This window comes from Fukomys damarensis, unplaced genomic scaffold (genome assembly GCF_012274545.1).
Source record: "Fukomys damarensis isolate Sample0158 unplaced genomic scaffold, DMR_v1.0_HiC HiC_scaffold_24, whole genome shotgun sequence".
Lineage (NCBI taxonomy): Eukaryota > Metazoa > Chordata > Mammalia > Rodentia > Bathyergidae > Fukomys > Fukomys damarensis.
This window is the reverse complement of record NW_022900936.1, coordinates 64,294,498-64,320,856: the sequence shown is the minus strand read 5'-3', so window position 1 is coordinate 64,320,856 and position 26,359 is coordinate 64,294,498. Positions and strand designations below refer to the sequence as shown.

At 37.4% G+C, this 26,359-nt stretch overlaps 1 protein-coding gene and 1 long non-coding RNA gene across 3 annotated transcripts in view; one reads left to right on the top strand and one right to left on the bottom strand.

The window, feature by feature from the left end:
* Positions 1 to 26,359, top strand: part of LOC104866184 — a 27,182-nt gene continuing 823 nt past the window's right edge. The window contains exons 1-4 of one of the 2 annotated variants that reach the window (XR_004514211.1): positions 1 to 352; positions 454 to 662; positions 20,534 to 20,739; positions 25,752 to 25,931. This is a non-coding gene — a long non-coding RNA (uncharacterized LOC104866184). Of the gene's footprint in view, positions 353 to 453; positions 663 to 20,533; positions 20,740 to 21,564; positions 22,335 to 25,751; positions 25,932 to 26,359 lie in introns of those variants that run through there. The other variant, XR_781371.3, reaches the window with a different exon arrangement.
* Positions 22,869 to 26,359, bottom strand: part of Ndufb4 (NADH:ubiquinone oxidoreductase subunit B4) — a 6,043-nt gene continuing 2,552 nt past the window's right edge. The window contains exons 2-3 of the mRNA XM_010630012.3: positions 24,488 to 24,634; positions 22,869 to 22,947 (exon numbers count right to left, since the gene is read on the bottom strand). Coding sequence (XP_010628314.1) covers positions 22,885 to 22,947; positions 24,488 to 24,634 — 210 coding nt within the window. The 3' untranslated portion in view covers positions 22,869 to 22,884. The remainder of the gene's footprint in view (positions 22,948 to 24,487; positions 24,635 to 26,359) is intronic.

Here is a 26,359-nt window from a genome sequence, read left to right as displayed (position 1 = left end):
GGAGGAGGAGAAAAAGGTGAAGGAATCCCTCATTTCAAATGAGATTAGGGAGATGTGTAAAATAAGGGAAACTGTGAAATTGTACAGAAAACATCACTCAAATAAGGCTGTAGCAGTGCAAGCGATGAATCTGTTTAAGTACAATGCAATGTCACATTTCTGAGAAAAGAAGGAAAAGAAAACAAAACCTAGTGTCATTGGATAAGTTCCTTCATAAAGTTACACAAAAGAAAAAATTCCATTGAGCCAATAGATAGCAGTGATTTCTCTAGTGATAGTGAAAGCTGTCCTATATAATAAATAACATTCCTTTCTCTTGTCTGTCTCACATCAGCCACAAAGATTTTCAAAGGTAAGTACAGGTTAATTTGTTTATTTTTCTTTGTAATTTATATTTTCTTTATTATTTTGTATTATATTACAGTGTTGTAATATTGGTATATGTATTTTTAGGATTGTGGAATGAATCATCTGAGCTACCATTATATCTTATGGGGAAATTTGCTTTATATAAATGCTTTGGATTAGGAGCATGTTTCCAGAATGAATTATGGTCACAAACCAAAGTTTTACTGCACATGAATTTCCTTGCTTGAAAGAATCACAATTAAGAATGTAGGATCTGAAGTCCAGTACTTTCGTAGCCAGAAAAATTTGAGCAAGTAAGTACTTCTCTAAGCCTTTTCTTCTTCAATGGAAAGAAAAATGAAGTCCAGCTTTCGTAGCCAGAAAAATTTGAGCAAAAAAAAACATCTCTAAGCCTTTTCTTCTTCAATGGAAAGAAGGAAATGATTTATATCACAGGAATTTATTTTGTGAGAGTTTAGTGAGATAATGCATTAAGTCACCCACATGGTTTTCAGCACAGAGCATGGGCAAATATTTGTTATTATTATTGTAATTCTTTATTTTTACTGTTGTGACTCAGTAAATACGTACTGTACTTCCCCAAAATAAGACTGAATTTTATATTAATTTTTCCTCACACAGTAAAACATTTTTTCAGGGAATGTTGTATTTCTTCATGCACAAAAACTTACATTTATTCATGTACAACAATCTACATTTATTCATTTATTCATGTACAAATATCTACATTTCTTTATTATAAATATCTACATTTGCTCAAGTACAATCCTGCAGTCTTCTGGAACATCATCATAACTCTCCACACCCCAAATTCTGGCCTGATTTCTTTGTAGTTCTAGCTCATGTAGACCCATTGGCCCCAGTCTCTCATGTCCAGCTGTAGAGCTCTCCTTAAGTGAGCCCTTCATGTCCATGTGGGCTGCTCATTGTACATTAGCTGCACAGCTGTCAGCGATTTTATCCCATGAGTTCTTCACCCAAGTCACAGCCTCTTGCAAGTGAGACTTCACAGAGTTTCCATTAAATAAAGCATTAAATGAAGACTTATGGGACAAGAGTGGCAAGAAAATTGATGACAGTTAAGAATGATGGTCCACACTCTAAACAACAAAAAAATGCAGGCACCAAAATTCAGAAGACGTTTATTACATAAAAATGCATTGAGTACATCTGTTACAACACAACATATTGAATTATGAAGATTCATATTAGACGCCACCACATCTGTTCATTATCAAGTTCACATGTTGTTTGTGCATTGTGTCTGAACTCAGATTGGTCATTCAGCAGTAAGTATTGAGTTCATCTGTTTACATAGGCATTAACCTGTTGTCCAAAGGATCCCCCTTGGGTATTTACAAATAATTATAACTTATGCTGTCATTTATTTTTAGTATTAATGTCAATAATATTATTTATAGTTGATTATATACTAATATTCTTATTTCATAATTGAACACTTGTGTTACAACAGACATCTAAATGCCTCCATCTGGCTGACAATCCTAACTGGGTTCCTTTTGTGGGTAGGGCTTATCTTATGAGCATCCTGAAAAATCAGGCTAGGGCTTACTTCCACTTAGGTCTTATTTTGGGGGAAATATGGTAGCTCCTGCCTCAGAGTGGCTATGGTGCATCTACTACAGGAGATACTAGAATAACTAAGCTGAAGTCGTGTTCCCAGTAAGTTAGCATGTAGCTGCGGAGGAAGGTGTGCCCTTCGAAAGCTGTAAGTACCAGCTGTGTGGAGTATGGGACATGTAGAAGCAGTTTATCCTTTTTTTTCATCCCTAGGTCCAAGAGTAAGAAACCGTATTGAAAGTTGATTTGGGATCTCAACAATGTGTATTAATGGATCAACTGAAGTAGAAGTTAAGACAGAATTTAAAGTGCCTTTAATGAGAGCAGTTTCCATGTGACCATCTACAGAGCTTTTCTTCTTTCTTAATCATGAGGGCCCTTGGGGTGCTCATTAACATAACCTAAAGTTTTAAAATCTAAAATTACCCAAGCAACTTTGACACAGCCCACTGCAGCACTATTAACAGTGATATGTGTAAAAACCAAGTACTGTAATTCTATGTAGTCGCTACAAGAGAAATTCAACAAATCAGGTAGTTTTGTTCATTCATGAACATTTACTGACTCCGTTTTGGATTCTATGAATAAACTTAGAATCTGAAGAACAGGTATATTTGATGATACCCCTTGAAAATGTATGTGACAACTAAGAATGCATACAACTGTAAGTATCTGAAAATCTAACATTAGCTTCACAACTAGGACTTTATCTTATTGAAGAAGTCTGGCTCAGTGTGGTATAGCCTGCCTGTAATGTCTGTCCTTTGAGAGCCCAGGCAAGAGTATTGCAAGTTTGAGTTTGGCCTGGGCAACTCAATGACTTATCAAGACCCTGTCTCAAAATAAAAAGTAAAAATGACTGGGAATGATACTCAGTGAAAAGGCTCTGGGTTTGATCCCTAGTACCATAAAAGAAGGAGGAAGAGGAGCTGAGGGGAGAGTGAGCTGGAAGAAGAAGGAAGGAGGAGGAAGAAGAGGAAGAGGAGGAGGAGGAGGAGGAGGAGGATGCTTTTATGGATACCACCCCCAGAAGGGAAAACCCTGTCAATACTTGCTTTGTGTAGAAAATGCTTCAGACATCTGCCCAATTTCACCCCAAATAATTCCCCAGTAAAACGATTTGTCAATCTTCTGTTTGTTTGAGGTCAGAAAGTTGACTGACAATTGTCTAACACCTGACAAGGTCACTTTTAGTTACAAGCGTATGATGAGGACAGTCAGTTCCTAATCAAAACCTAGAATCCTAGTTTTCAAATAGGAAGGATTCTAGAAGAATTGAACAGGTAATTTCTCCTGGCAAAACTTTTTCTTTAGAACTAAGCTGTGACACTAGTAGATCTTCAAAGATTCCCCCAGATCTAATATTCTGTAAATCTGCAAATATACTCGAAAACCTAAAAGTACAACCTTGAATCTCTACTTTCTAAGGTACTAGCTTTTATGTCCTCCAGGCTAGACTGAGTGTCTTTTCTCAGTACCCAAACTCCCACCACATCTGTCTTTACCCCTTTCAAAGATTGACTCAATATACACCCTCTGGAGTCAAGCTGCCAGATTTGTGTTCTGGGGCCAAGGATTTAGCTCGGGGGCATTGTGCCTGCCTTGCAAGCGCAAGGTAATGCGTTCAATTCTTGGTACAAAAAAAAAAAAAAAAAAAAAAAAAGATTTGTGTTCTATGTCAGCATATCAGCCCTTAGACTTGGACAAGTTATTAACCCTTTAAATCTCATTGTATAACGGGGACTTGCTTTGAGTTGTTTTGGAGGATATGTGAAGCCCCTAGTTTAATTTAGTGCTAGACACAAATCAGAGCTTTATGAGTTTTTGTCTACTATAATTGTCTTTCTTCACTATTAATTCCTCTAAGAAAGACCCATATTCATATTCATATTCATTCTTCATATTCATAGCCTCAGGGCACATGACAGGCTCATAAGCATTTAAACAATGCAGAGGAGACCTTCAGGCCAGTGCCTTACAAGAATTTATTAGGACACAGGCTTCTCTGCCCAAGAGTCTCCAGAGAAATCAACTATCCCCAGGATTTGCAGACCAATACCAGTTCATCCAGTCTGCATTGATGTCTCCTTCCAAATGGCTGGAAGAACCAAATAATTTTGGAGCCACCCTTCTGTAGAGAATGTCGTTGGAGTGGAAGCTGCCTGCTTGGCTTGTAGGATATGGCTTCAGGGTAGTTAGCTCATATAGAACTAATAATGATACACTGATGCTTTTCCACCTTAATTCTCTTTTTTATTAGTGTTTGTGGTACATAGTAAATATATTGATCATGGGGTGTTTATACATAATATATATAGTACCTTACTCCTTCTTACTTCCTTCTCTCCCCCTTCCCATCTACTCCACCTCCAGATCCCTTTCATATCTCCACAGTCTACCTTCCTATTTCCTATTTCCTGTCATCCATCTCTCATCTTGCTCTTTAAATTATTTATACTTTAGCTTTCTAGTTTCTAGTTTCTAGAGAAACTGCAATATTTCTGTGTCTGATTTCATTTAGTATTATGGTGTCACAGTGTATCCATTTTTCTGCATATGACTCAAATTTATCCTTCCTAATACCATATATATATATACATACCTTGGAAGCAATATATGTATATATTGCTTCCAAGATTTATTATGAGTTTTGCTGCTATATACATGATACTTACATATCACTGTAATATGATACCTTCAGAGGAGATACCCAGAAAAAATATAGCTGAATTAAATGGAATTTTTAGTTTTAGTTTTTTGAGGAATCTTCAGACTGATTTCAATAGTAACTGTACTAGTTTATATGGCCACCAACAATGAAGAAGTTTGTATTTTTCCCACAACCTCAATCCATGTTGTTTTTTGTTTTTTGTGTTACTGATGACAGCCGTTCCTTCTGGAGTAAGACATGGTCTCGGTGTTACTTTGATTTGTATTTCTTTAATGTTCAAAGTTGCTGAACATGCTTTCATACATTTGTATTTCTCCTGAGGTGTTTATTGATTCTTTCCTTTTTCTATTAAGTTTATTGGTACATTCTAGGTACACAATACAGTTACATTCCTAATTAGGATCTTGTACCTTTACATGATGTATCTTGGTTCTTATTTTTTCCCCATTCCCCTGCACTCCCTTCACCCTTCCCTATTACAAAGACTTTGTTTCCATGTTTTTCCTTTTCTCATATTTTTTCTTTTCCCTTCTCTCCCTTCCCCATCCCTCCCACTTCCCATACTCCTTTACACCTTTTCTTCCTATTTCACAGTAACAATTATACATTTCAATCCTTATTTACACTTTTACTCTCACACCAGAGAAACTATTTGGTATTTATACATGTGGGTCCTATTAATTTCACTTAAGAGTATGACCTCAATGTGCCTTAGCTATAAATGTCTCTAGTTTCTCATTCTTTATGGCTGAATAGTACTCCAGGTTGTAAAAAACAAACAAACAAACAAAAGGCACATCTTCTTTATCCAGTCTCCAGTTGATGGACTATTGGTCTGTTTCTGAGTTTTAACTATTACAATTTGTGCCACTATAAACACTGTGTGCGTATATTACTGTGGTATGATTCTTTTAATTCTTTTGGAAAGATACCCAGCAGAGGAATAGCTCTGGGTCAAGTGGAAGTGGAACTTCTAATCCTAGTTGTTTGAGTTTGATTTCCACAGTGGTCGCACCACTCTGCACTACCACAAACAATGAAGAGGGGGTCCTTTCTCCCCCTAACCCAGCCAGAATTTGTCATCGGTTGATTTCTTGATAGCACCCATTCTTTCTGGGGTAAGGTGGAATCTCAGCAATGTTTTCATCTGTGTCTCTTCAATGTCATTTTGATATTGAATATTTTTCATGTGTTTATTTGCTGCTTTTACTTCTTTGAGAAATGTCTGTTCATTTCAGATGCCCCTTATTGAATTGTATCCTTATATTTGGGGGGGGTCTGATTTCTTTAAGTTCTGTACATATTCTTAAAAGTAGACATTTATCTGAGGAACAGATGGTAAAAATTTTTCCCCATATTGTAGGTTGTCTCTTAGCTTGGTTGGTGGTTTCTCTTGCAGTGCAGAAGGTTTTTAATAAGATGAGATCCCAGTTGTTGGTTCTTTGTGCTAGGTCCCGTGCTATTGAAGATTTGTTCATAAAGTCTTTTACCATGCCAATATCTTGAAGAATTCTACCTAACATGTTCCAGCAAGTTTAGAGTTTCTGTTTTAATATTTAGATCTTTAATCCATTTGGATTTTAGTTTAGTGCATGGTGAAAGATAGGGGTCTAGTTTTAAATTTTGGCAAGTTGAAATCCAGTTTTTCCAACACCATTTGTTAAAGAGGCTATCTGTTCTCCAGTGAGGATGGTTGGCTCCTTTGTAAAAGATGAGGCAGCTGAGTATGTCTGGAGTTGTTTCTGCATCTTCTAATCTATTCCACTGATCCTTGGGTCTGTCTCTGCTATTACCATGCTGTTTTATCGCAGTGGCTTTCTAGTATTGTTTTAAGTTGGGAATTGTGATCCTCCCTGACATGTCTCTGTTGCCTAGAGTTGCTTTTGCTATTCTAGGTCTCTTCTGATTCCAAATGAATTTTTAGATTTTTTTCTCTTGTGTTGTGAAATATACTGTTGAAGTTTCCATCGGGATGGCACTGAATCTGTATAGCAATTTTGGAAATGTGGCCATTTTCATTATATTGGCTCTTCCTACCCAGGAACAGGGGATGTCCTTCCATTTTCTTATATGTGATCTCTTTTTTCAGAGTGCTGTAATCCACATGTTTCAGTTTTTGGGATGCTATTGTTTCCTTAATTTTTCTCTCAGTGATTCTGTTATTTGAGTATAAGAAGGCTATTGATTTTTGAGTGTTGACCTTGTATCCAGCTACTCTGCTGAAAGTGTCAATTAAGTTTAGAAGTCTTATGGTGGTGTTTTTTGAGTCTTCTGTGTAGAGTATCATATCCTCAGCAAATCATGAAAGTTTAACTTCTTCCTTTATAGTTTATTGCTTTTATTTCTTTCTCTTATCTAATTGCTGTGGCTAATGTTTCCAGAACTATACTGAACAGCAGTGGTGATGGTGGATATCCTTTTCTTGTTCCTGATTTTAACGTGAAGGTTTTCAGGTTTTGGTCATTTAATATGATGTTGGGTGTTGGTTTTTCATAGATAGCCTTTATCAGGTTGAGGTAAAGACCATCTATTCCAATTTTCTGCAGGATTTTATCATAAATGGGTGTTGGATTTTATCAGATGCTTTTTCTACATCTATTAAGGTGATCATACCTTTTTTGTCTTAGGCTCTGTTAATATAGTGTATTACATTCATTGATTTACATATGTTGAACCATCCTTGCATCCCTGGGATAAATCTGACTTGGTCAGAGTGTATGATCTTCTGGATGACCCTCTGTATTCCTTTTGCCAATATCTTATTGAGGATTTTTGCATCAGTGTTCATTATGGAGATTGGCCTGTAGTTCTCTTTTTTGGTAGGGTCTTTCCCTGATTTTTGAATCAAAGTAATACTTGCTTCCAGGAATGAATTTAGAAGTATTGCTTCCCTTTCAATTTCCTTGAACAGTTTAGAGTACTGGTGATAGTTCATCTCTAAATGTCTTGTAGAATTCAGCACTGAAACCATCAGAACATGGGTTTTTTCTTTTTTGGTAAATTTTTAATTACATTTTCAATTTCACTGATTGTAATTGGGGTGTGTAGAATTTTTTTTATCTTCTTTGTTCAACTTTGGTAATTCATAATTATCTAGAAATTTGTCCATTTCTTTTGTGTTTTCCATTTTATTAGAGTACAGGTTCTTGAAGTAGGTATTGATGATCCTCTGGATTTCTGCTGGATCTGTTGTGATTTCACCTTTTTTTTCCTAATTTCATGGATTTGAGCATCATGGATTTGCCCTTTCTTTCTTTCTTGATAAGGTTGGCTAAGGGTTTATCAATTTTATTTATTCTTTCAAAAAACTAACTCTTTGATTTGTTTATTTTCTGTATCATTCTCTTAGTCTCTATTGCATTGATTTCTGCTCTGATCTTTATAATTTCTTCCTTTGTATGAGCTTTGGGTTTGTCCTGCTCTTCTTTTTGTAGGAGCTTAAGATTCAGCGTTAGGTTGTCTATTTGAGCTTGCTTTGTTTTCCTAGTGTGGGCATACACTGCTATAAATTTTCCATGTAGAACTGCTTTCATTGTGTCCCATTGATTCCTGTATGTTGTATTGGCATTATCATTTAATTGCAAAACTGACTAATTTCTTCTTTAATTTCCTCTGTGACCCATTAGTTGTTCAGGAGAGTGTTGTTCAATTTCCATGTGTTTGTGAAGTTCTGGCGGTTTCTTTTGCTATTGATCTCCAGTATAATTGCACTATGATCAGATAATTTAAATGGGATATCTTCCATTCCTTTGCATTTACTTAAATATGTTCTATGAGCTAGTATGTGGTCTATTTTGGAGAATGACCCATGTGTTAAAAAGAATGCATATTCTGACTTTGTGGGGTGGAACACTCTGTAGATGTCTGTCAAGTTCATTTGTTCAAAAGCTTGGTTCAGTTCTAGTACTTTGTTGTTAGATTTTGTCTACATGATCTGTCTATTTCTGACCATGGGTTATTGAGGTCTCCCACTACTATTGAATTAGTGCTTATTTGGTTTTTCATGTCCCTTAATATTTGTTTTGTATAGTTGGCAGCATTAGTAGTTGTTGCATATATGATTGTCATCTCTTCCTCTTGGAGTGTTCCCTTTACAAGGATGTAGTGATCTTTGTCTCTCTTAATTATTTTTGTTTTAAAATTTGCTTTGTCTGTGAATAACATAGCTACCCCTCCTTTTTTCCAGGTTCCTGTCACAGGGAGAACTGTTTTCCATCCATTCACTTTCAATCTATGAGTTTCTTTTTGAACTAGGTGCATTTCTTGCATACAGAATATTGTTGGATTTTGCTTCTTAATCCATTCTGCCAGTGTGTTTCTTTGGATTGGTGAATTGAGGCCATTAACATTGATGTTTAGAACTGATACATACTGCCTTATCATTGTCATGTTACTTTCCTGTTGTTGGCTCTTTTTTATTTTTCCTCCTCTCCTTTTAATTTCTTGCCTTGCCTGATGGATTTGATCTGTTGGGCCTTATGGTGTTGTGACCTTCATTGTTTTTTTCTAGAATATTGTTTAGAATTGTTTGGAGTTATGGTTTGTTATTCATGAAGTTTCTCAGGTGTTCTTTGTCATAGAAGTATCTTATGGGGAACCATCCATTTTGAAAGGTAATTTTGCAGGATACATCAACCTAGGTTGGAGGTTGTTTTCTTTTAAGACTTGAAATACCTCACTCCAGGCTCTCCTTGACTTGAGGATCTGAGTTTAAAAGTCTGTTGTGATTTTGATGGGGTTTCCTTTGCATGTGATTTACTTCCTTTCTCTAACTGCTTGTAGTATTTGTTCTTTTGTTGGGTTTCTGGAATCTTGATTATTACATGTCTGGGTGTACCTTTTTTTTCATGGCTCATTGGAGTCCTATATGCCTCACTTATCTACATGTCAAATTTTTTTGCTCTATTTGGAAAGTTTTCTGTCATTAATTCTGTGAACATTTTTTATGGCATTTGTACTTTCTCCTGCTCTTTCGTGGATTCCTATCAGTCTTATATTGTTCTTCTTTGTGATATCTAGGAGCTGTGGGATTGATATATCATGGTCCCTTACTGTTTTTAAGAGATCTCTCTTTTCCTAGTCACTGACTGAGATTCCTATCTTCTATAGCTGAAATTCTATCTTCACATTCATTAATTCTGCTGCAAATGCTTTCTCTAGAGTTTTTAATCTCCTGGATATCTGAATCTGTTTCATGGATTCCATTTCTTTCCTATGTTGGGCATTCATGGTTTCCATCATGGTCCTGAACTCATATATTTTCTTATCTGTTTCTGTTCTAGTGTCTCTAATCATGTCTTTTATTGTGCTCACCATTTCTGTAATTATCTGGGAAGTCATTTCTGTTTTGAATTTTTCTAGAGCCTGATTCATCTATTTTTTTTTTTCATGTTTGTTTGTTTTTTACTTCCGTGCTATCAGTTCAGAGTGTCCAGGTGTTTGGTTATTATACTTTTCCACCTTGGTTTTCCCCAGAATTTGCCTTTGGTGAGCTGTAAATCTGGGTTTGTACCTTGCTTAAATGTCTTCTCATTTCCATTTTTGTTGTTGCTACTGTCCTTTGTTTAATTCCTGGGTTGATACTTTGATATTGCTTATTGTAAGTATTTTTGTTGCTTGTATTTAAAACCCTTATGGAATGATTGCTTCTCAGGGTGTCTTCCAGCTATAGCTGGTCTATAGGCTTTCAGTTTCTAATGACTCTGAGGTAGTCAACTACCCAGGTCTGGTGTGCCTTTATTGCAAAGATTCTCTTCACTTTTCCAGTGGGCTTCAATTTTCATCAAGGAGCCTGAGAATGGCTCTCTTTCTGTTGTTCACTTCTGATCTATCTTCTGGAGCTCAAGACAGTGGCCTTTATGACACCCTGTGCCTCTGTGGTGTGGATCCAGGTACCTGCACAGCCAGGAGGCCAGAGGCATTGGCAGGGAAATGGCACTGGGGTGGTGCTTCAGGTGCCCTCCTGGCTTCACTGGCTTCTCAGAGGCCTAGGGTGGGGATGGGGTACTGACTCAGTTCCACGCAGCTGAGCTCCTCAACTGTCCACTCACTCAGGTGTTTACTCATTTTAATTGCTCATTTTTTATTGTTTATTTATTATGAGGGTCCTACTTTTTTGAGTTCTTCCTATGTTCTAGATATTATTCCTTTGTTTGAGGAATAGCTGAAAAAATTTTGCCTATTCTTCACTCTGTTCATTGTTTCCTTTGCTGTGCAGAAGTTTTTAATTTGATATGATCTCATTTATTGATTGTTGGTGTTATTTTCTGTGCAATTGAGATTCTGTTCAGAAAGTCCTTGCCTACATTTTCAATAATTTTATCTATTTTTATCTTCCAGCAAATTGTTTGTTTTGATATTTATGTCTTTGGTCCATTTTGATTTCATTTGATTATAGTACAGGGTGAGAATATGAATCTGGTTTCATTCTTCCGCATTTGGCTAACCAATTGACCACCAGTAGTTAAAGGGGCTATTTTTCACCAGCATATATTTTTGGTCCCTTTGTTGAAGATTGGCTGGGGACCTTGGAATTTTTTTCTATATCCTCAGTTTTGTTCTACTGACCAGCCTATCTAGTTTTGTGCCAGGACAATCCTATTATTATCACTTTAGCTTTGTAATATAACTTGAAATCCAGGATTCTGATGTGTCCTGCTTTGCACTTATTCTCAGGGTTATATTTGGCTATTTGAGATCTCTATTTGTTCCATAAAATTTTCAAGATTGATTTCTCTAGTTTTGTGTTTGGCATTTTGATTGGGATTGCATTAAATCTGTATATCATTTCTGGTAGCATGACCTTTTTTACAATATTGGTTCTGCCTATGCAGGAACAGAGGATCTCTTTCCATTTTCTAATATACCCTCCAATCTCTTTTCCAAGAGCAGTGTAATATTTATTGTAGAGGTCTTTCATTTCCTTGGTTAGGTTGATTTCCAGGGTGGTTTTTGTTTGTTTGTTTATTTTTAATCTATTGTAAATGAGATTGTTTTCCTGATTTTCTTTTCTTGGTGCATTTATTGTTGATGTACAGTAACACAATTGATTTCAGTGTATTGACTTTGTATTATACTTTGCTGAATTTGTTTACTAGCTCAAAGAGTCTTCTGGGGAAAAATTTTGGGTCTTCTGTATAAAGGATCATGTCATCTGTGAATAAGGATAGTTTGACTTCTTCCTTTCCTATATGTATACCTTTTCTTTCTTTCTCTTGGCTAGTTGGTCTGGCTAAGATTTCAAATTCTATATTGAGTAGGTGTGCTGAGAGTAGACACTTTATTTTGTTTTTGACTTTAGAGGAAATGCTTTCATTTCTTCCACATTTAGTATGATGTTTGTTGTAGGTTTGTCATAAAGGAATTTTTATTAGTTTGATATAGGTCCTTCATATCTATTTTCATCAGAGAGTTTATTATAAATGGATGTTGAATTTTTTCAAAAGCTCTTCCTGCAGCTATCGATATGATCATGTGATTTGTGTCCTTATTTTTGTTTGTGTGATCTGTTACATTTATTGATTTATGTATGTTGAACAATCCTTGAAACTGGTCATAATGTATGATCTTTTAAATGTTTTGTTGTATCCTTTTTGTCAGTATCTTGTTGAGGATTTTTGCATCTATGTTCATTAAGGAGATTGGCCTATAGTTTTGTTGTTGTTGTTGTTTGTTTTTTATTTCTTTGTCTTTTGTTTTTCTAAATCTTTCTGTGGTTTTGATATCAGGGTAATTCTAGCTTTGAGAAATGAGTTTTGCAGTGCTTCTTCCTTTTCAATTTCAGAGAAAAATTTGAGAAGTATTGGAGTTAGACCTTCCCTGAAGTTCCAATAGAATTATGTGGTGACTCCATCAGGCTGTGGTCTTTTCTTAATTGGTAGGGTTTTTATTACTGCCTCTATTTCATTGCCTATTATGGGTCTATTTGACTTTTTTATCTTTCCTTCTTTCTTTCTTTTTGAGAAAGGATCATACTATGTGGTTCAGGCTGGCCTTGAACTCACTATGTAGTCCAGACTGTCCTCATGCTCATGATGATCTTCCTGCCTCAGCTTTCTAGTGCTGGAATAACAGGCTTGTGCTAATGTGCCTGGCCAGTTTTTATCTCTTTTTTATTCAATTTTGGTAATTCATACGTGTCTAAGAATTTCTCAAATGCATTATTTAATCTCCAGTGTATTTGCAAGGTTTCTGTGGTTTCTTTTGCTGTTGGTTTCTACTTTCATTGTAGTATAATCTGATAGTATGGAGATCATTTGAACTCTTTTGTGTTTATGTAAGTATGCCTTAGGGTCTATTTTGCAAAAAGCCCCATATGCTGCTAATAAAAAAGAAATGTGTATTCTGTTGTTGGATGAAACACACGGCAAGTATCTGTTAAGTCCAATTTTTCACTGGTGTAGTTTAACTCTGATAGCTCTTTGTTGAAATTTTCTGGTTGACCTCTTTGTGAGAGTGGGGTATTGAAGTTCCTTGCCATGGTTGCATTGTCTAGCTGTCCTTTTTGTTCAGTAGTTTTTGTTTTATGAAGTTGGGTGCACAAACATTTAGTGCTCATATATCTACAGTTATGATCTGTCCTTCTTGAATCATTCCCTTTACTAGTTTATAGTGACCTTCTTTGTCTCTTCTGATCAGTTTTGATTAGAAGCCTGCTGTGTTTGAAAATAACATAGTTATTCCTGCTTGCTTTCTGGCTCTGTTTGATTGAAGTGCCATCTTCCATCCTTTTACCTTCAGTGTATATACTTTGATTTTGCATGACATGTGTCTTTTGCAGGCAACAATTGTTGGATTTGATTTTTTAAAATTTAATCTACCAGTCTGTCTTTTGACTGGGGAGTTAAGACCATTGACATTGAAACTCATTATTATAAAGTATCATTGTGTTATTTTTTCCAGTGCTGATTTCTTCATTTTTTCCCCTTTTGCTTAGCTACTTCCCACCTGGATGTATACTTTCCTTTGGTACTTTTAGCCTCCTCCTCTCTGCCTAGGATTCCCTTAAGCATTTTTGTAATGCTGGTTTAGTGGTCATATGTTTCTTTAGGATTTGTCATTTGAAGTCTTTACTTCTTGTCAATTTTGAATACTAATTTTGAAAGATATAGAACTTTTTCTTTCACAGCTTGAAAATTTTTCTCCACTATCTTCTGACTTTAAGGATTGTCTGAGGAAATCCTCTGTTATTTTGATAGACTTGCCTCTGTAGGTTACTTGTCTTTATAGATTACTTACTGCTTTTCTGTAACAGCTTTTAGTATGTTCTATTTGTGTTGAATTCCTGTAATTTTGATCACAATGTGTTGTGGAGAGATTCTTTTCTGGCTATAGCTACTCGTGGTTCTATATGTCACTTACTTAAAATTCATTTCTTTCTCTAGGTTTGGTAATATTTTTTATTTCAGTGAATAAAACTTGTATGTCTTTTGAGTCATCTTCCAACTTTAAAAAAATTTTATTAGTGTGTGTTTGCAGCACATAATGTTTCATTCCTTTTGTAGAGTTAGTACATTTACATAACACATTTTAATTCCTTTTTTCATATTCCTTTCCCTCCTTTTTCTTCCCCCAGTCCCTCCATCTTTTGATTCCTTTCCCATTTGAGAAAGATCTTTCTCCTATATCCTATTATCTACTTTTTATTTTCATCTTATTTATAACTTTCATATAAAAGAAATCATGCAATATTTAAGTTTGTGTGTCTGATTTGTTTCACTTAACAGTATGGTCTCAAGGTACATCCATTTTCCTACAAAGGACTCAAGTTTATCTTTATGTTAGAGTAGTATTCCATTGTGTATAAATACCACATTTTCTTTACCCATTCAACTGTTGATGGATATAAGCTGCTTCCAAGATTTATGTATAATGAATTGTGCTGCTATGAGGTTTTGTTTTCTTTTAGTCTTGTAGCAGCTGTTGGACCCAGCTTTCATGTTGTCTTATTGTTTTTAGGATATCATTCACTACATGATCTACTATGCCAACCTTCTCTTTAAATCCTAATACTCTGTCCTCAAATTGGTCAAATCTACTACCCATGCTTTCCATTGAATTGTTTATATCCTGGACATTTTCTAGATTTATTTCATTTCTAATTCTTTACCAAAGTGGTCAGTCACATCTTGTGTGGTCTTCTTTTACTGCATCAGCTTTTTAAAAAAACTCATTGAACATTTTATTAATTAAATCTTATCTTATTTAAATCCTCTTTAAATTCACAAAGCATCTTGTAAATTTACTTATATGTTTCTTCTCTGATCTCTTTGAACATTTTGACCATTTGGTTTTTTAATTTTTTTGCCTGTAATGTGATCTGCTTCAGAACCCATGAGATCAAGTTTTAGGGAGTTAAGTGTTTTTGGAGACACCTTGTTGTCTTACCTTCTAAAGTTTCTATTGTTTTTGTGCAGCAGGTTGAAGATCAGTTAGGAAAGATAAATTCTGTCACCACTGAGGAGATCTATTTAGTTAGATTCTGTCTCCCTACGATGTGATCTGTGTTTAATTATGATTTGCTGTTTATACCCCTCTTCAGCCTACTCAATGTAATGAAGCCAATACCAGCTGCTGTATTGCAAGTAGACAGCAATTACACCAGCATCTTCAGAACCAAACATATAACAATCATAAAACTTGAAACTTGTTTTGATAATTTCACATTCTTCCTCTTTCAAAGAACCTGGGAAGCCAGTGGATGACTTGTCAATGATGTCAAGTAGGCTGGGATGCAGAGGATGAGAAAGTGAGGAAGAAGAAAAGAAAGAAATAGTTCAGAAAGAAGGGAAGGAGAAAACAAAATGAAAGTAAGGAGATAGGACTTTGGTAATGATACTTTTATATCTGCAATGAGGAAGGAGGAAGGGCTTTGAGAAATTATCTTTGGGGGCCAGAAAAAGAAAGAAGAGGGAGGAAAGTATGACTGGAGATTGATCAAACCTGTAGGAGGTCTGGAACCAGTTAATAAACTGACAGCTTGTGTTTGAACTGTATTTGAGTCCTCAGTACACAATTTTTGGTGGGGGTTACTATACTCTGATCATAAAACACTAATTAACTCTTATTCTCTGCTATGTACATTGCAGAGATGAAAAAGCAGAGTCCTTTCCAGGGGTACAGGGTTTTTTTTAGCTTTCAGCTGTGCTCCTGTGGTGTGACTAGCCAGACATTTTGTCTTCGATTAGTTTGGAGCAGAGTGTGTGGACGGTAGGACTGGTCAAGCACTCAATTTTCCAGATTTCAATTTGGAGGTTCTGTGTTCCTAGCCCCTTTCTCTCTGTGGCAGTTCCTGTTGTTGTTTACTTCTGCTCCCTCTCTGCCTCTGCAGATGGCAGGCCTTGCGACTCCCTCAGCTAGACCTTCTCCAAGTTCTCTGTCTACCCTCTCATAACTTCTCACCAGCCAGGAGTTTAATGGTGCCCAGAGCTTTGTGAGGAAGGTTTCTTCTGCGTGGATCTCAGCAAAGTCAAGAAAGCAATGGGAACATGCTCACTTGGACTTCTAACTGATCAGTCTTTGTGACCAGAGGGATCACGCACATGTGATTGCTGGATTCTTGGGTATTTGGAAAGTGGGGCAGTGCACAAGAAGGCACAGAATTTTATGGGATTTGAAGTCTAGGTGGAAATGTGGCCATTGTACTGGTAGTATCACTCTAGTGCCTCTTCTCCATCCTTGAATCATACAGGTCACAGCCACTGCGTGCCCCTGCCTCTCAGGCCCTATCCAGAATTAAGCCCTGGTTTCTTTCCATCCCAAGAACTTCTTTTGTTCTGTCCCAAGGATGGGACTTAGTTGCCACATTCTGATTGATTTTCTGTCCCCTCCTTTCCTTAGTACCTTAATCAGAGAGCTCTCCTTCCTGCAAATATTTTGTTTTCTGGGCCCCACCTTTCAGTGGGAAGGGAGCTCATCAACACTTCCTGGCTTGGTTTAGGACCAACTGGGCTCTAATTTTCACTCTGATGGCTCGAATTACCACCCTTGGGTGTCAGTTGCAGCTGCCAGAGCCACTGTTTTGCTGGATTTCTTCCCTCTTGCCTCAGCTTCATCCTTCCAGGGGTTAGATAATTTATTAGCTGGAGCTGAGCTGTGAGCAGTTGTAAAGCTAAGAAAAGACCCTGCTTTTCCCTGTAGACAGGATATTGTCTGCTGTGTTCTTCATTTAAATTGCCTTCCTATACCTGGATTTTTTTTTTTCACACATTTCTAGTACCTACGCATCCTGGCAAGTGACCTCCAAGTGTCTCATGAGTACTGCTAGCTCTAATCTGCCATCCTTCATCTTATATAAAATAGGAATAAAACTCTCTTTAGAAAACTTTGTGTTTTAAATTGTGATATTTTTAAAAAAGTATTTGACAAATATTCAAGAAATTTCCTCTGCTTTTTCTTCTCCCCCTTTCCTCCTCCCCTCCAGAATGTCACACCAGATTGTAGCCCCCAAGTCTCTCCTATATTGCTTTCTGTACCAGCAGCTGCCAGGTTCTTCCTTTTCCCAGTCCCAAGATTCTTTTGGAGCATAACTGTAAGTGATGAATGATTTAAATGTAATTGGTGATAGATGTAAAGAGTTGACTCCAAACTAAGGTGATGTTTTTTTTGTGATTATGGGCAGAAAGTAAATTTGAACTCTGGTAACAGATTTGCTCCAGAAATCTGACATTCCAACCAGGCATCCATCTCAAGGGAAATTCAGAGGCCAGGGGTCAAATGTTGAGCTTTCCTCAATCCTTTGAATATGAAACTTGGCCATGAGATATCAATTCACACTGCACTTTCTTGGTAAATCAAAATTAAGGGTCTCCACATAGATGATGAGGCTTGGCTTTTCTCCAGGCCACAGTGAATATAAGCAAACAAGGAGCCCCTGTCTCAGCCAGAAAAATGCAGTCACCAAGCCAGAGGGGAACAGTGGTAGAATAATAGCTACTAGTACAAATGTCTCCTCTAAAAGAAAGATGGAAACATGATAAAATTTTTTTTGTTCATAAAAGATAGAAAATGGCAGTAGCCATTTTTTAATAGCTATTTTTTATAGCCAGACTCTAGTAATACTGTTTTTAGAACTATATTTTTAGTAATTCTACTGTCCATATTTTGCTATCATGCAGGTTTGATCAAAACAGCCTCTTGTGCAGACTTCTAATGTCTTCAAGCACCCGATTCTCTGACAAATATCAGAGAAAGACAACAAATATTCTGTATCTCCTCCAAAGTTATGAGTAGCAGACTGGGTCAGGTACCACTAGGAATGAGAAAACATAAAGGAAATCAGGGACTGGACCCAATGGGATTGTAATCAGAACATAAGTGTGATCTTTTCTTCTCTGGCAGGATCTGTGCTAAAGGGTAAAAAGACATAGTACTTAAACAAACCAGCCTGTCATGGGAGCAATACCGTTCCAGAGAAGCACAGGGGATGTCATAAAAGGATAAGGAATTAGGAACGCCTCACGCATGTGCGTAAAGAAGAGCTAATAGAGATAATATATTTATACTTTCATAAAGCTTTTGACAAGTTCATATCCAGATGACTCATCCTGGGATTGGCAGGGGCTGCATTGTTCTGCATTGAGGGCTGTCTCAAGAATGGCCAATCAACAGCCTGATTGCTGGTCTTCCTTCAGCCTCTGTTGCCCTGGAACAGAGCAATAATATGCCACCCAGGAACCAGAGTGAGCTTCCAGGTGTGCAAATCTAACCAGGTTGGCATTGTTTAACACTTTCAAGGCTGGCTCCTCACTAAAATCACCCTGGACTCTCTTTGTGTGACAAGGGCTGTATGATCTGGTTTCTGGCCTTCATTATACACTTGTCATCTTTTTCGATGCTCAGCAGTACCAGTGTGGGCTTCGGTGCCCAGGGCTAGCAGCATCAGCCAGACAGATGGCAGATTTTGGAGCTCAGACAAGGTAGCAATTGGTGTCCTTATCAACTACTCAGTGTAATGTAGGATGTTGTTGTTGGATACTAAAAAAAAAAAAAAATCTTTTGAAATTGATCACATTCTCTAGAACACACTGGTCAATAATTCTATAAAAATAATTTTATAAAAATGCTTTAGAAGTTCCTACCATACAGAATTTCCCTGGATAGTGCATTCTTTCAACCGGTACTATATAAATACTTTTTCCTGTTAGTAAGGGATATTACAGGAACTCCTGATGAAAGATTGATCTTTATCTTGCTTAAACCTTAAAATCATTACAAAGATGCTATTGCATCAGAATAGACAGTGAGTTTGAACAAATAACAAAAATAAATGGACAAAAATAAATGGACAAAAATATAGGAAAAAATGTTAACTCAGTAATAAATGAAATGCAAATTTAAAATATTTCATCATGCTTAAAAGTAATCATGGTAAACACTAAATCTGTATATAACTGCTCTAAGTTCTTCATAAGTAATAACTTACCAAACAATACTGGAAGTATCTTTTTAGGAAGGTATGATAACTGAGGCAAGATAATTTAACTATTTTTAGGTCATTTCAGTAGCAAGTGGCAGAGCAGGGATGCAAAGGCAGAGTCTGGCTTCAGAGACCACTTCTAACCAGTATGCTCTGTTACATCATTGAAAAGAATAGTAAATAGGCTCCTTATTCATTGCTTGGGAACACAAAGTTATAAAACCTGTATAACATATCGAAAACATTTGCCTTTTTGTTGACCCAGATGTTCTACTCCTAGAAATGTATCCTATGATAAAAGTTAGGGGCAAACACAAAAATTCACCTGCAAGGCCATACCTTATATTGATCATAAGGACTAAGTAAATTATAATAGATGCATACATGCATGCAATAGAATAGTATTAGCAGCCACTAAAAATGTCATAGAAGAGTTATTACATGGAAAAATGTTCATGACAAATCATTTGATCACAAATTTATAAATTATTTTGTACAGTGGATCTCATTTTGTTGAAAAAAATACATATAAACACAGGGTGGGAAAAACACTTCAGGATATGTACCAAAATGTCATCCCTATGTGAGGGAATTAGGAGTGATTTTTATCTTATTTTCTTACTTAAGATTTTCTTATAAGAGATGCATACATTTGCATACAAAGAAAAAACACAAAGTCAGCTTTAAAAGAAGACTGAAGATCTAGGAAAGATTCCATTTTTGCCCTCTGGTAAAATTAGAATAAAATAATACAATTCTTTGAGATCTAGAAAATGATTTAAGAACAATAGCCATTAAAAGTGGTGGGGGAGGAAGGGGGGTAGTTAGTTATAATTATACTGGCAGGGGCAAGTTAGCAAACAGGAATCACATGATTCAGCCAAAGTTCACTGGCATGAGATGGTAGCAAAAAATCTACACTGGTTTGAAGACTCTTTTAGAGAAACATCATAGCTCTCCAGCATTCTGCCATTACACACAGCTACTTCAGGTGTCTACTGCCCTGGCCACTTTGAATTCTTCTTTCTCGTGCTATTATTTTTGCCTCAGTTTCTGATCTTTCATATATTAGGTTCCTCATTACTTCAGTGCCTTTGTATGAGGTAGCAGAAAGTGGGAGGCACTTTGTATAATGCTTTGGGACCCTCATGGGAACATCAATGATATTCATAAGGGTCCAGCGGTATTCAGTGTGTCAGGACACTCCCTCCAAGAAGAGGGTTGATTGTTCCATTTCATACCCCTTCCATCTAAGGAGGCACAGCCCCTTGTGGGTTAGTCACTGAACTCTGGAGGTAACACATATCCTGCTAGAGAACACTGCTGTGTCCCATATATGTAGTGATTCATAAAGCCCCTAGTTTTAAGTGTAACCCACAGAGGGTTGTGTGGGTCCGAGCTGCAAGGTAAACAGCTGCTACTTTGGTCATGTAACACAGCAGATCCAATACTCAAGTATCCGTGGTAAACTGGGATGCTGTTTGGTGTCGCTGCAGGATCCTGGCAAGAGGATAGTCGCACACTCCTAAGGTTTGGAATCAAGGCCATGCCTGCTGCAACAAAGGAAAATTTACCATCCCCAAAGCAGCTAAGCACTCACCATGGGATCATGTGACCATTTAACCAAAGCTGCCCATCATGATCTGCACGTCAGAGGCACTGAGTCATGTTGTCAAGTGAACACAGCACCTTGAAGGCTCAAGTGAGTACACCTAAGCCTATTAAAGGATTAGCTAAGGTACCAGCTTGGGGACAATGTCCTGCAGGGTTGATACAGGGTTGACCATGTGTTAAATTCAAAGAACCACGGTCATAAACACTGTGCTATGACCCATTAGCTAAAATTCAAGAGGAAATAGGACTGGCCATCCCAGTGACTAATTTGTGGAATAAATGCCTCCCTCCTCTACAAATTTAGGTTCTAATGAGTAAGCCTTGATTCACCCTGTCGGTATGGGAAGAATATTTTATCAGAGAAACAATCTATATCTCTACCTCTTCAGCATTTGGGCTTTTCTTATCTGGTAAGAGTAGACCAAAAAGCTTTGGGTATTGGCAGCAGCAATACAGATTACAAAGAGTAAGGGTTACAATTACACAATGTGGACTAGAAACATCTGGAGCTTAGGCATTCACTGGAGCATCTCAGTGGTTCCATTTCCAGGGTAACTGTAAGTAGGCAATGGCTGTAACAGAAGCCTGTTGATGCCACAGTAAGGCTAGAAATGAAGATGTTGGCGATTCCATCCAGAAGCCACCAAGTTCTACTTAAGTCATGGCCAAGTAAGTTACATATACAAGTATGGTTGGGAGAGATGGTGCTATCAGATAGGGCCTCCCAGCCAGTTCCAGTGTAGACCATAACTTGTTCTACTAACCCTTCTCTAGTGTTGTGTAGATTGTACATAGCCATAACCTTGAAGGACAAATTACAGATTGGATTCAATGCATGCACAAGCAGATCCAAATAACAAGGGATATGAATTGTAATTTGGCCCTACATTTCTTTCTTCCATGAATGATGTAGGAACAATCAGCCATTCTACACCCTCACATAGTAGAAGGAAATTCCATGAGGTAACTTCTGACCAATGGAAACAGGATAAGTATTTTCTTTTTCCACGTTTGGAGGTAAAATTCTGTGTACATTCCACAGGGCTCCTGAGACCCCTCGTGGTAGCCCATCACTCTGAAGCAACAGGTCAGCAGCACATACTTGATGGGTTTCCCTCCTCTCAGTCTCCCACCCCTCTTCTTTCAGATCCTAACTACTTGCATATAAGCCTTCCTCTCAGGTTGTGCCTTTGGGGTGTAACAAAGACTAATAACAGAATTAAATAGCACATATGCTTCTAAATTTAAGACCAACATACTTATATGTGAGGCCTACAGAACATGCTATTTATTTACAGCAACTGCCTTTGGAGCTTCATCTTCGTAACCTTCTATGTTAGTAGGCTTACTATCTCCATGCTACAGATCAGGAAATGGAGGCCTAAAATTCCAACTGCTACATTTGAGCTAACTGTCTGACCTCCAGATCTGACCTCCAAAGCCCAGGCCCTTAAGCATTACACCTGTTACTCAGCATGACTTCCACCACACATCTTCTCCACTTTCTGAGGCCTTTAACTTAGCCACTCTACAGACCTTGCCCTTTCACGCTGTTTCATCCTGTCAACACCGCAGCCTAGATCAGATACCATCTCCCTAAACTTTCTTATCAGCTTCCATACAGCATTTTTTTTCAATCTTTCTTATACTGTGACTACTGTTCTGCTGCTTTCGTATGACTTAGGTATTACAATCAGATATGAACTAAGCACTCCAGTAACTCAGTGTACAGTGGTTTGTATTCCTTATGCACAGGCACTATGTGTCTGATATACTGTATTCTCAGCACTTAGCACAATGCCTGACTCACAGTTAATGCTCTTTGTTGAATGGTTAATGAGTACATATAAATTTTTTTCTTTATTAAACTGCAAGCTCTTGGAAAGCAGAGATTCTTGAACGAATGTTAGCCATCTTTCCAATGGCAGTGATTCCCAGCACAGGTTGATTTGCTTCTGTTGCTGAGGTGTTATTAAGTTTTAACACTGAATCAAAGTAATATGAAGACAAAATATTTAATGATTAATAGGAGATTTATTTTTTTGGTTTTTTGAGACAGGGTCTCACTATGTAGTTTAGATTGGCCTTGAACTCACTAAGTAGCCCGGAATGGCCTCACACTTGCAGCAATCCTCCTGCCTCAGCCTCCGAAGTGCTAGGATTACAGGTATGCACCCCCATGCCCAGCCTTTAGCAGAAGCTTTATGCAAGAAAACAGTTTTCTTTGCCAGATTTAATATGAGATATTAAGTGGCCGTTCCAATTTTCCCTCCTGGATAAGCTTTTCCTTCCTGTCCTGTAAAAACAGAAAAACAGCAGATGAAAAACAAAGCATTGTAGCACAACCCATAGTACAGATCTAAAAATCAGAATAAAACATTCCAAACTTAATGGCAATCGCACCATCTAAAGCCCAGGGAGTGGAAGCAGTAATCTGAAGAACTAAAGAGACAATAAGAAAATGCTCCTACTCAAAACTACCTATATTCTAGTAATTAGAAATAAATTACTCACTAAAAAGCATACATTGAAAGCAAAACACAAACACCTTCTGGGAAAGTGTGCCCAATTTATCATGTAACCGAAGATACCAGCTCTAACAGAAGAGTGGGATGGCCATTTCAAGACCAAGATAGACTACAGTGCTCCAATATGGTTGCAGCAGCAGGCTTGGGGATGAGGCCAGGGTACCAGAGCAGAAGTAGGCTGGGCTAGTAGTGCAGAGATAACCTTGTTTCTCTAAAATCACAGGAGGCCTCTGACAAAGGTGACTCCCAGCCCAGGACACTTTTGCTTCTTCCTTGTTTATTAATACATTTTAACATTAATTCATAAAACGTGGCCAACATAACCAGAATTCATGCAAAAGGGGAACATGCTAAATGATTTATGTATTCTGTGAATATGTGAGCCAATAAACATCTCTTTTCAAAACAAATGAACAAAGGAAGCTAAAAATTCTGCAAAAATAAAACCTAAAGGTTAATCACAATAGAACAGTTTAATTTCTTCTAATGAGAAAAAAGTAACTTAATAACTACTGTCTACTTTCCTTATATTATTTTTTTAAATCCACCAAGAAAACTCATGAGGTAAATTTATCTTAGAGCAATTTAACATGACCAATTTCATTACTTTAAACTGTGGACCAGGAGTAAAATTAAATTTGAAAGATCCAGTGACTACCATGATTTTTAACAAAATATATTTTTGTATGAATTAAAACAACAAAGCAATAAAACCAAACACATAGCCGAGTGTGGTGGTGCACGCCTGTAATCCTAGCACTTGGGAGGCTGAGGCAGGAGGATCACTGTGAGTTTGAGACCAGCCTGGGCTACATAGTGAGTTCCCGCTCAGTCTCAACTACATAGTGAGACCCTGTCTCAAAAAAAACAAAACAAAACAAAAAAACAATGAAACACATAACTGAAAACATGTTTTAACTCTGACTATAAAGGAATAAAGATAAAAGAGAAAGAGGGAGTCTGGTTTCACGGCACACAACTGGACTGTAATCCCAACACTCAGGAGGCTGACAGAGGATTGTAGGTTGAAGGTCAGCCTGACTCAAACACAAAGAAGTTAGGGGGCAAGGGAAGGAGGGGAAGGGAGAGAGGGTGAAGGAGAGGGAGAGGGAGAGAGAGAAATGGGGGGAGGGAGGGAGGGAGAGAGAGAGAGATTGAGAGAGAGACTGACCTTGAAGGCCAAGTCTAGGGCTGAGGTGGGCAGGGAGCCACTGGTGGCAATTATCAAAATAAAGAGCTACATCTGGCACTTGCCCAGGAAGCCTATCACACAGAGACTAAGATTAAACATTTGATGGTAATACTTACCCTATCCATTTTGAAAACATAGTACCAGAAGATGAGGGGCCCAAGTCCAAATGAAATTCCTATCAGTGAGTTTTTAGGAGTGGGTCTGAAACTGGGATAGACATTAGCTGATCTCGCGTAGGTCCAACGAGTCAAAGCAGGATCTTCCTAAAATTAAGGAAAACAGTTAATGTAAGAAGGTCCACATTCAGAAACAGATTTATCAGGACTTCTATGAAGGACGAGAGAAGCCTTTTGTTATGTACAATAGTTAAGGATACTCCCTGAATATTCCTAAATACAGTTCATGATCTTTCATTTCTGGACTATAGGCATGTGCAGCATGCTCACTCTTTTTTGGGGGTGATACTGGGAATTGAACCCAGGGCCTGAGCTACATCCTTAATCCTTATTCCATTTTGAGACAGGGTCTTGCTATGCTGCTAAAGAGCCCAAGCGGGGCACAAACTTATGATCCTCCTGCCTCAGCCTCTGGGATTACAGGCATGCACTAAGACACTCAACATCCAGGACCCTTTCTATTGCTATCCCAACACTAGTCTTTCCAGGCTACAAATAAGCCATAGGAAGATGAAAGCAGAAGTAAGCCAAAACTCTGGACTATAAGGTTTTTTCCTATTATTGGTAATTATTTTTGCTGCTGGGATGGAACACAGGACTTTGGGCCTGCTAGACACTAAATCACTGAGCTACATCCCTAACCTGAAAGTATAAATTTCTTTAGATGAGTTGGCTGATATTTTAAAAGAAACATCAGAACATTTTACACTAAACTCTTGTAGAAGCTGAGTATGGTGGCACCTGTAATACTAGCATTCTGGAAGGGTGAAGCAGGAAAATATTAAGTTCAAACCTAGCCAGAGCAACTTAACGAAACCCGGACTCAAAATTTAAAAATTAGAAAAGGGCTGGGAATGTAGTTTAGTGTGAAGTCCCTGGATTCAATTCCTAGTACTACCAAAAAAAAAAAAAAAAGTTTTGAAGGTCAAAGTTATAAAAGAAAATCAGCTTTGTGGTGGTGCTAACCTACTCCAAACACATAATTAAATTTAATAGTTAAATCTCCAAATGATCTTACAGAATTATACTCTCCAATTAACTGATAGATAAAAATAAGCAAATAAAATCAGCTTCAGGCTTTAATATGCAACATGAACTAAGGTCCTAATCAACACCACAAATTACAGCAGCTTTGCCCAGAGATAAACCAGCTGGAATCAGAAGTAAGGAAACCTAGTAGTGAACATGCTTCTTGTCTTTTCAGGCATGGAGAAATTCTTCAATCAGCTGTGAGCCTGCACTACTATACTCAAAAGTCCAAAAATATCTTCTGCTATTCTACAAACTAATATTATCATATGGACATTAAAAGAAAGCAAATACAACAATGTTCTGCAGCACTGTTTTTATTATTCTTATAGTGCAAACAGAAACAGTAAAGCAGGTAAGGACAAGGAGGCTGATTTAAGGGAATATTTTAGCTCAATATCTAAAAGAATTCAATACATCTATTCTGCTAAAAAAATGTACTTGAATGACTATCCAATGGCAGAATTTTCAATCTTCCACAGTTCTATGCTTCAACACCTGCCAGATGTGTCTTTCAGAAACACATATTTCATTTTATAAAAATACCAATAGCCCCAAGACCATGGTTCGTGAAGTGCAAACTGTTATTAAGAAAGATTGAGACACATTCCAAAAGACCCACCATAGCAAACAGCTTCCCATCTATCACCACCTAACATTTAATGGACTACTAGTGGCATCAAACACAGTGAAGGCTGGGGAGTTAGCTCAGTGGCACCGCTGCCTGCTTCCCAAGTGCAAGGTCCAGAGTTCAATCCCAGGTACAAAAAAAAAAAAAAAAAA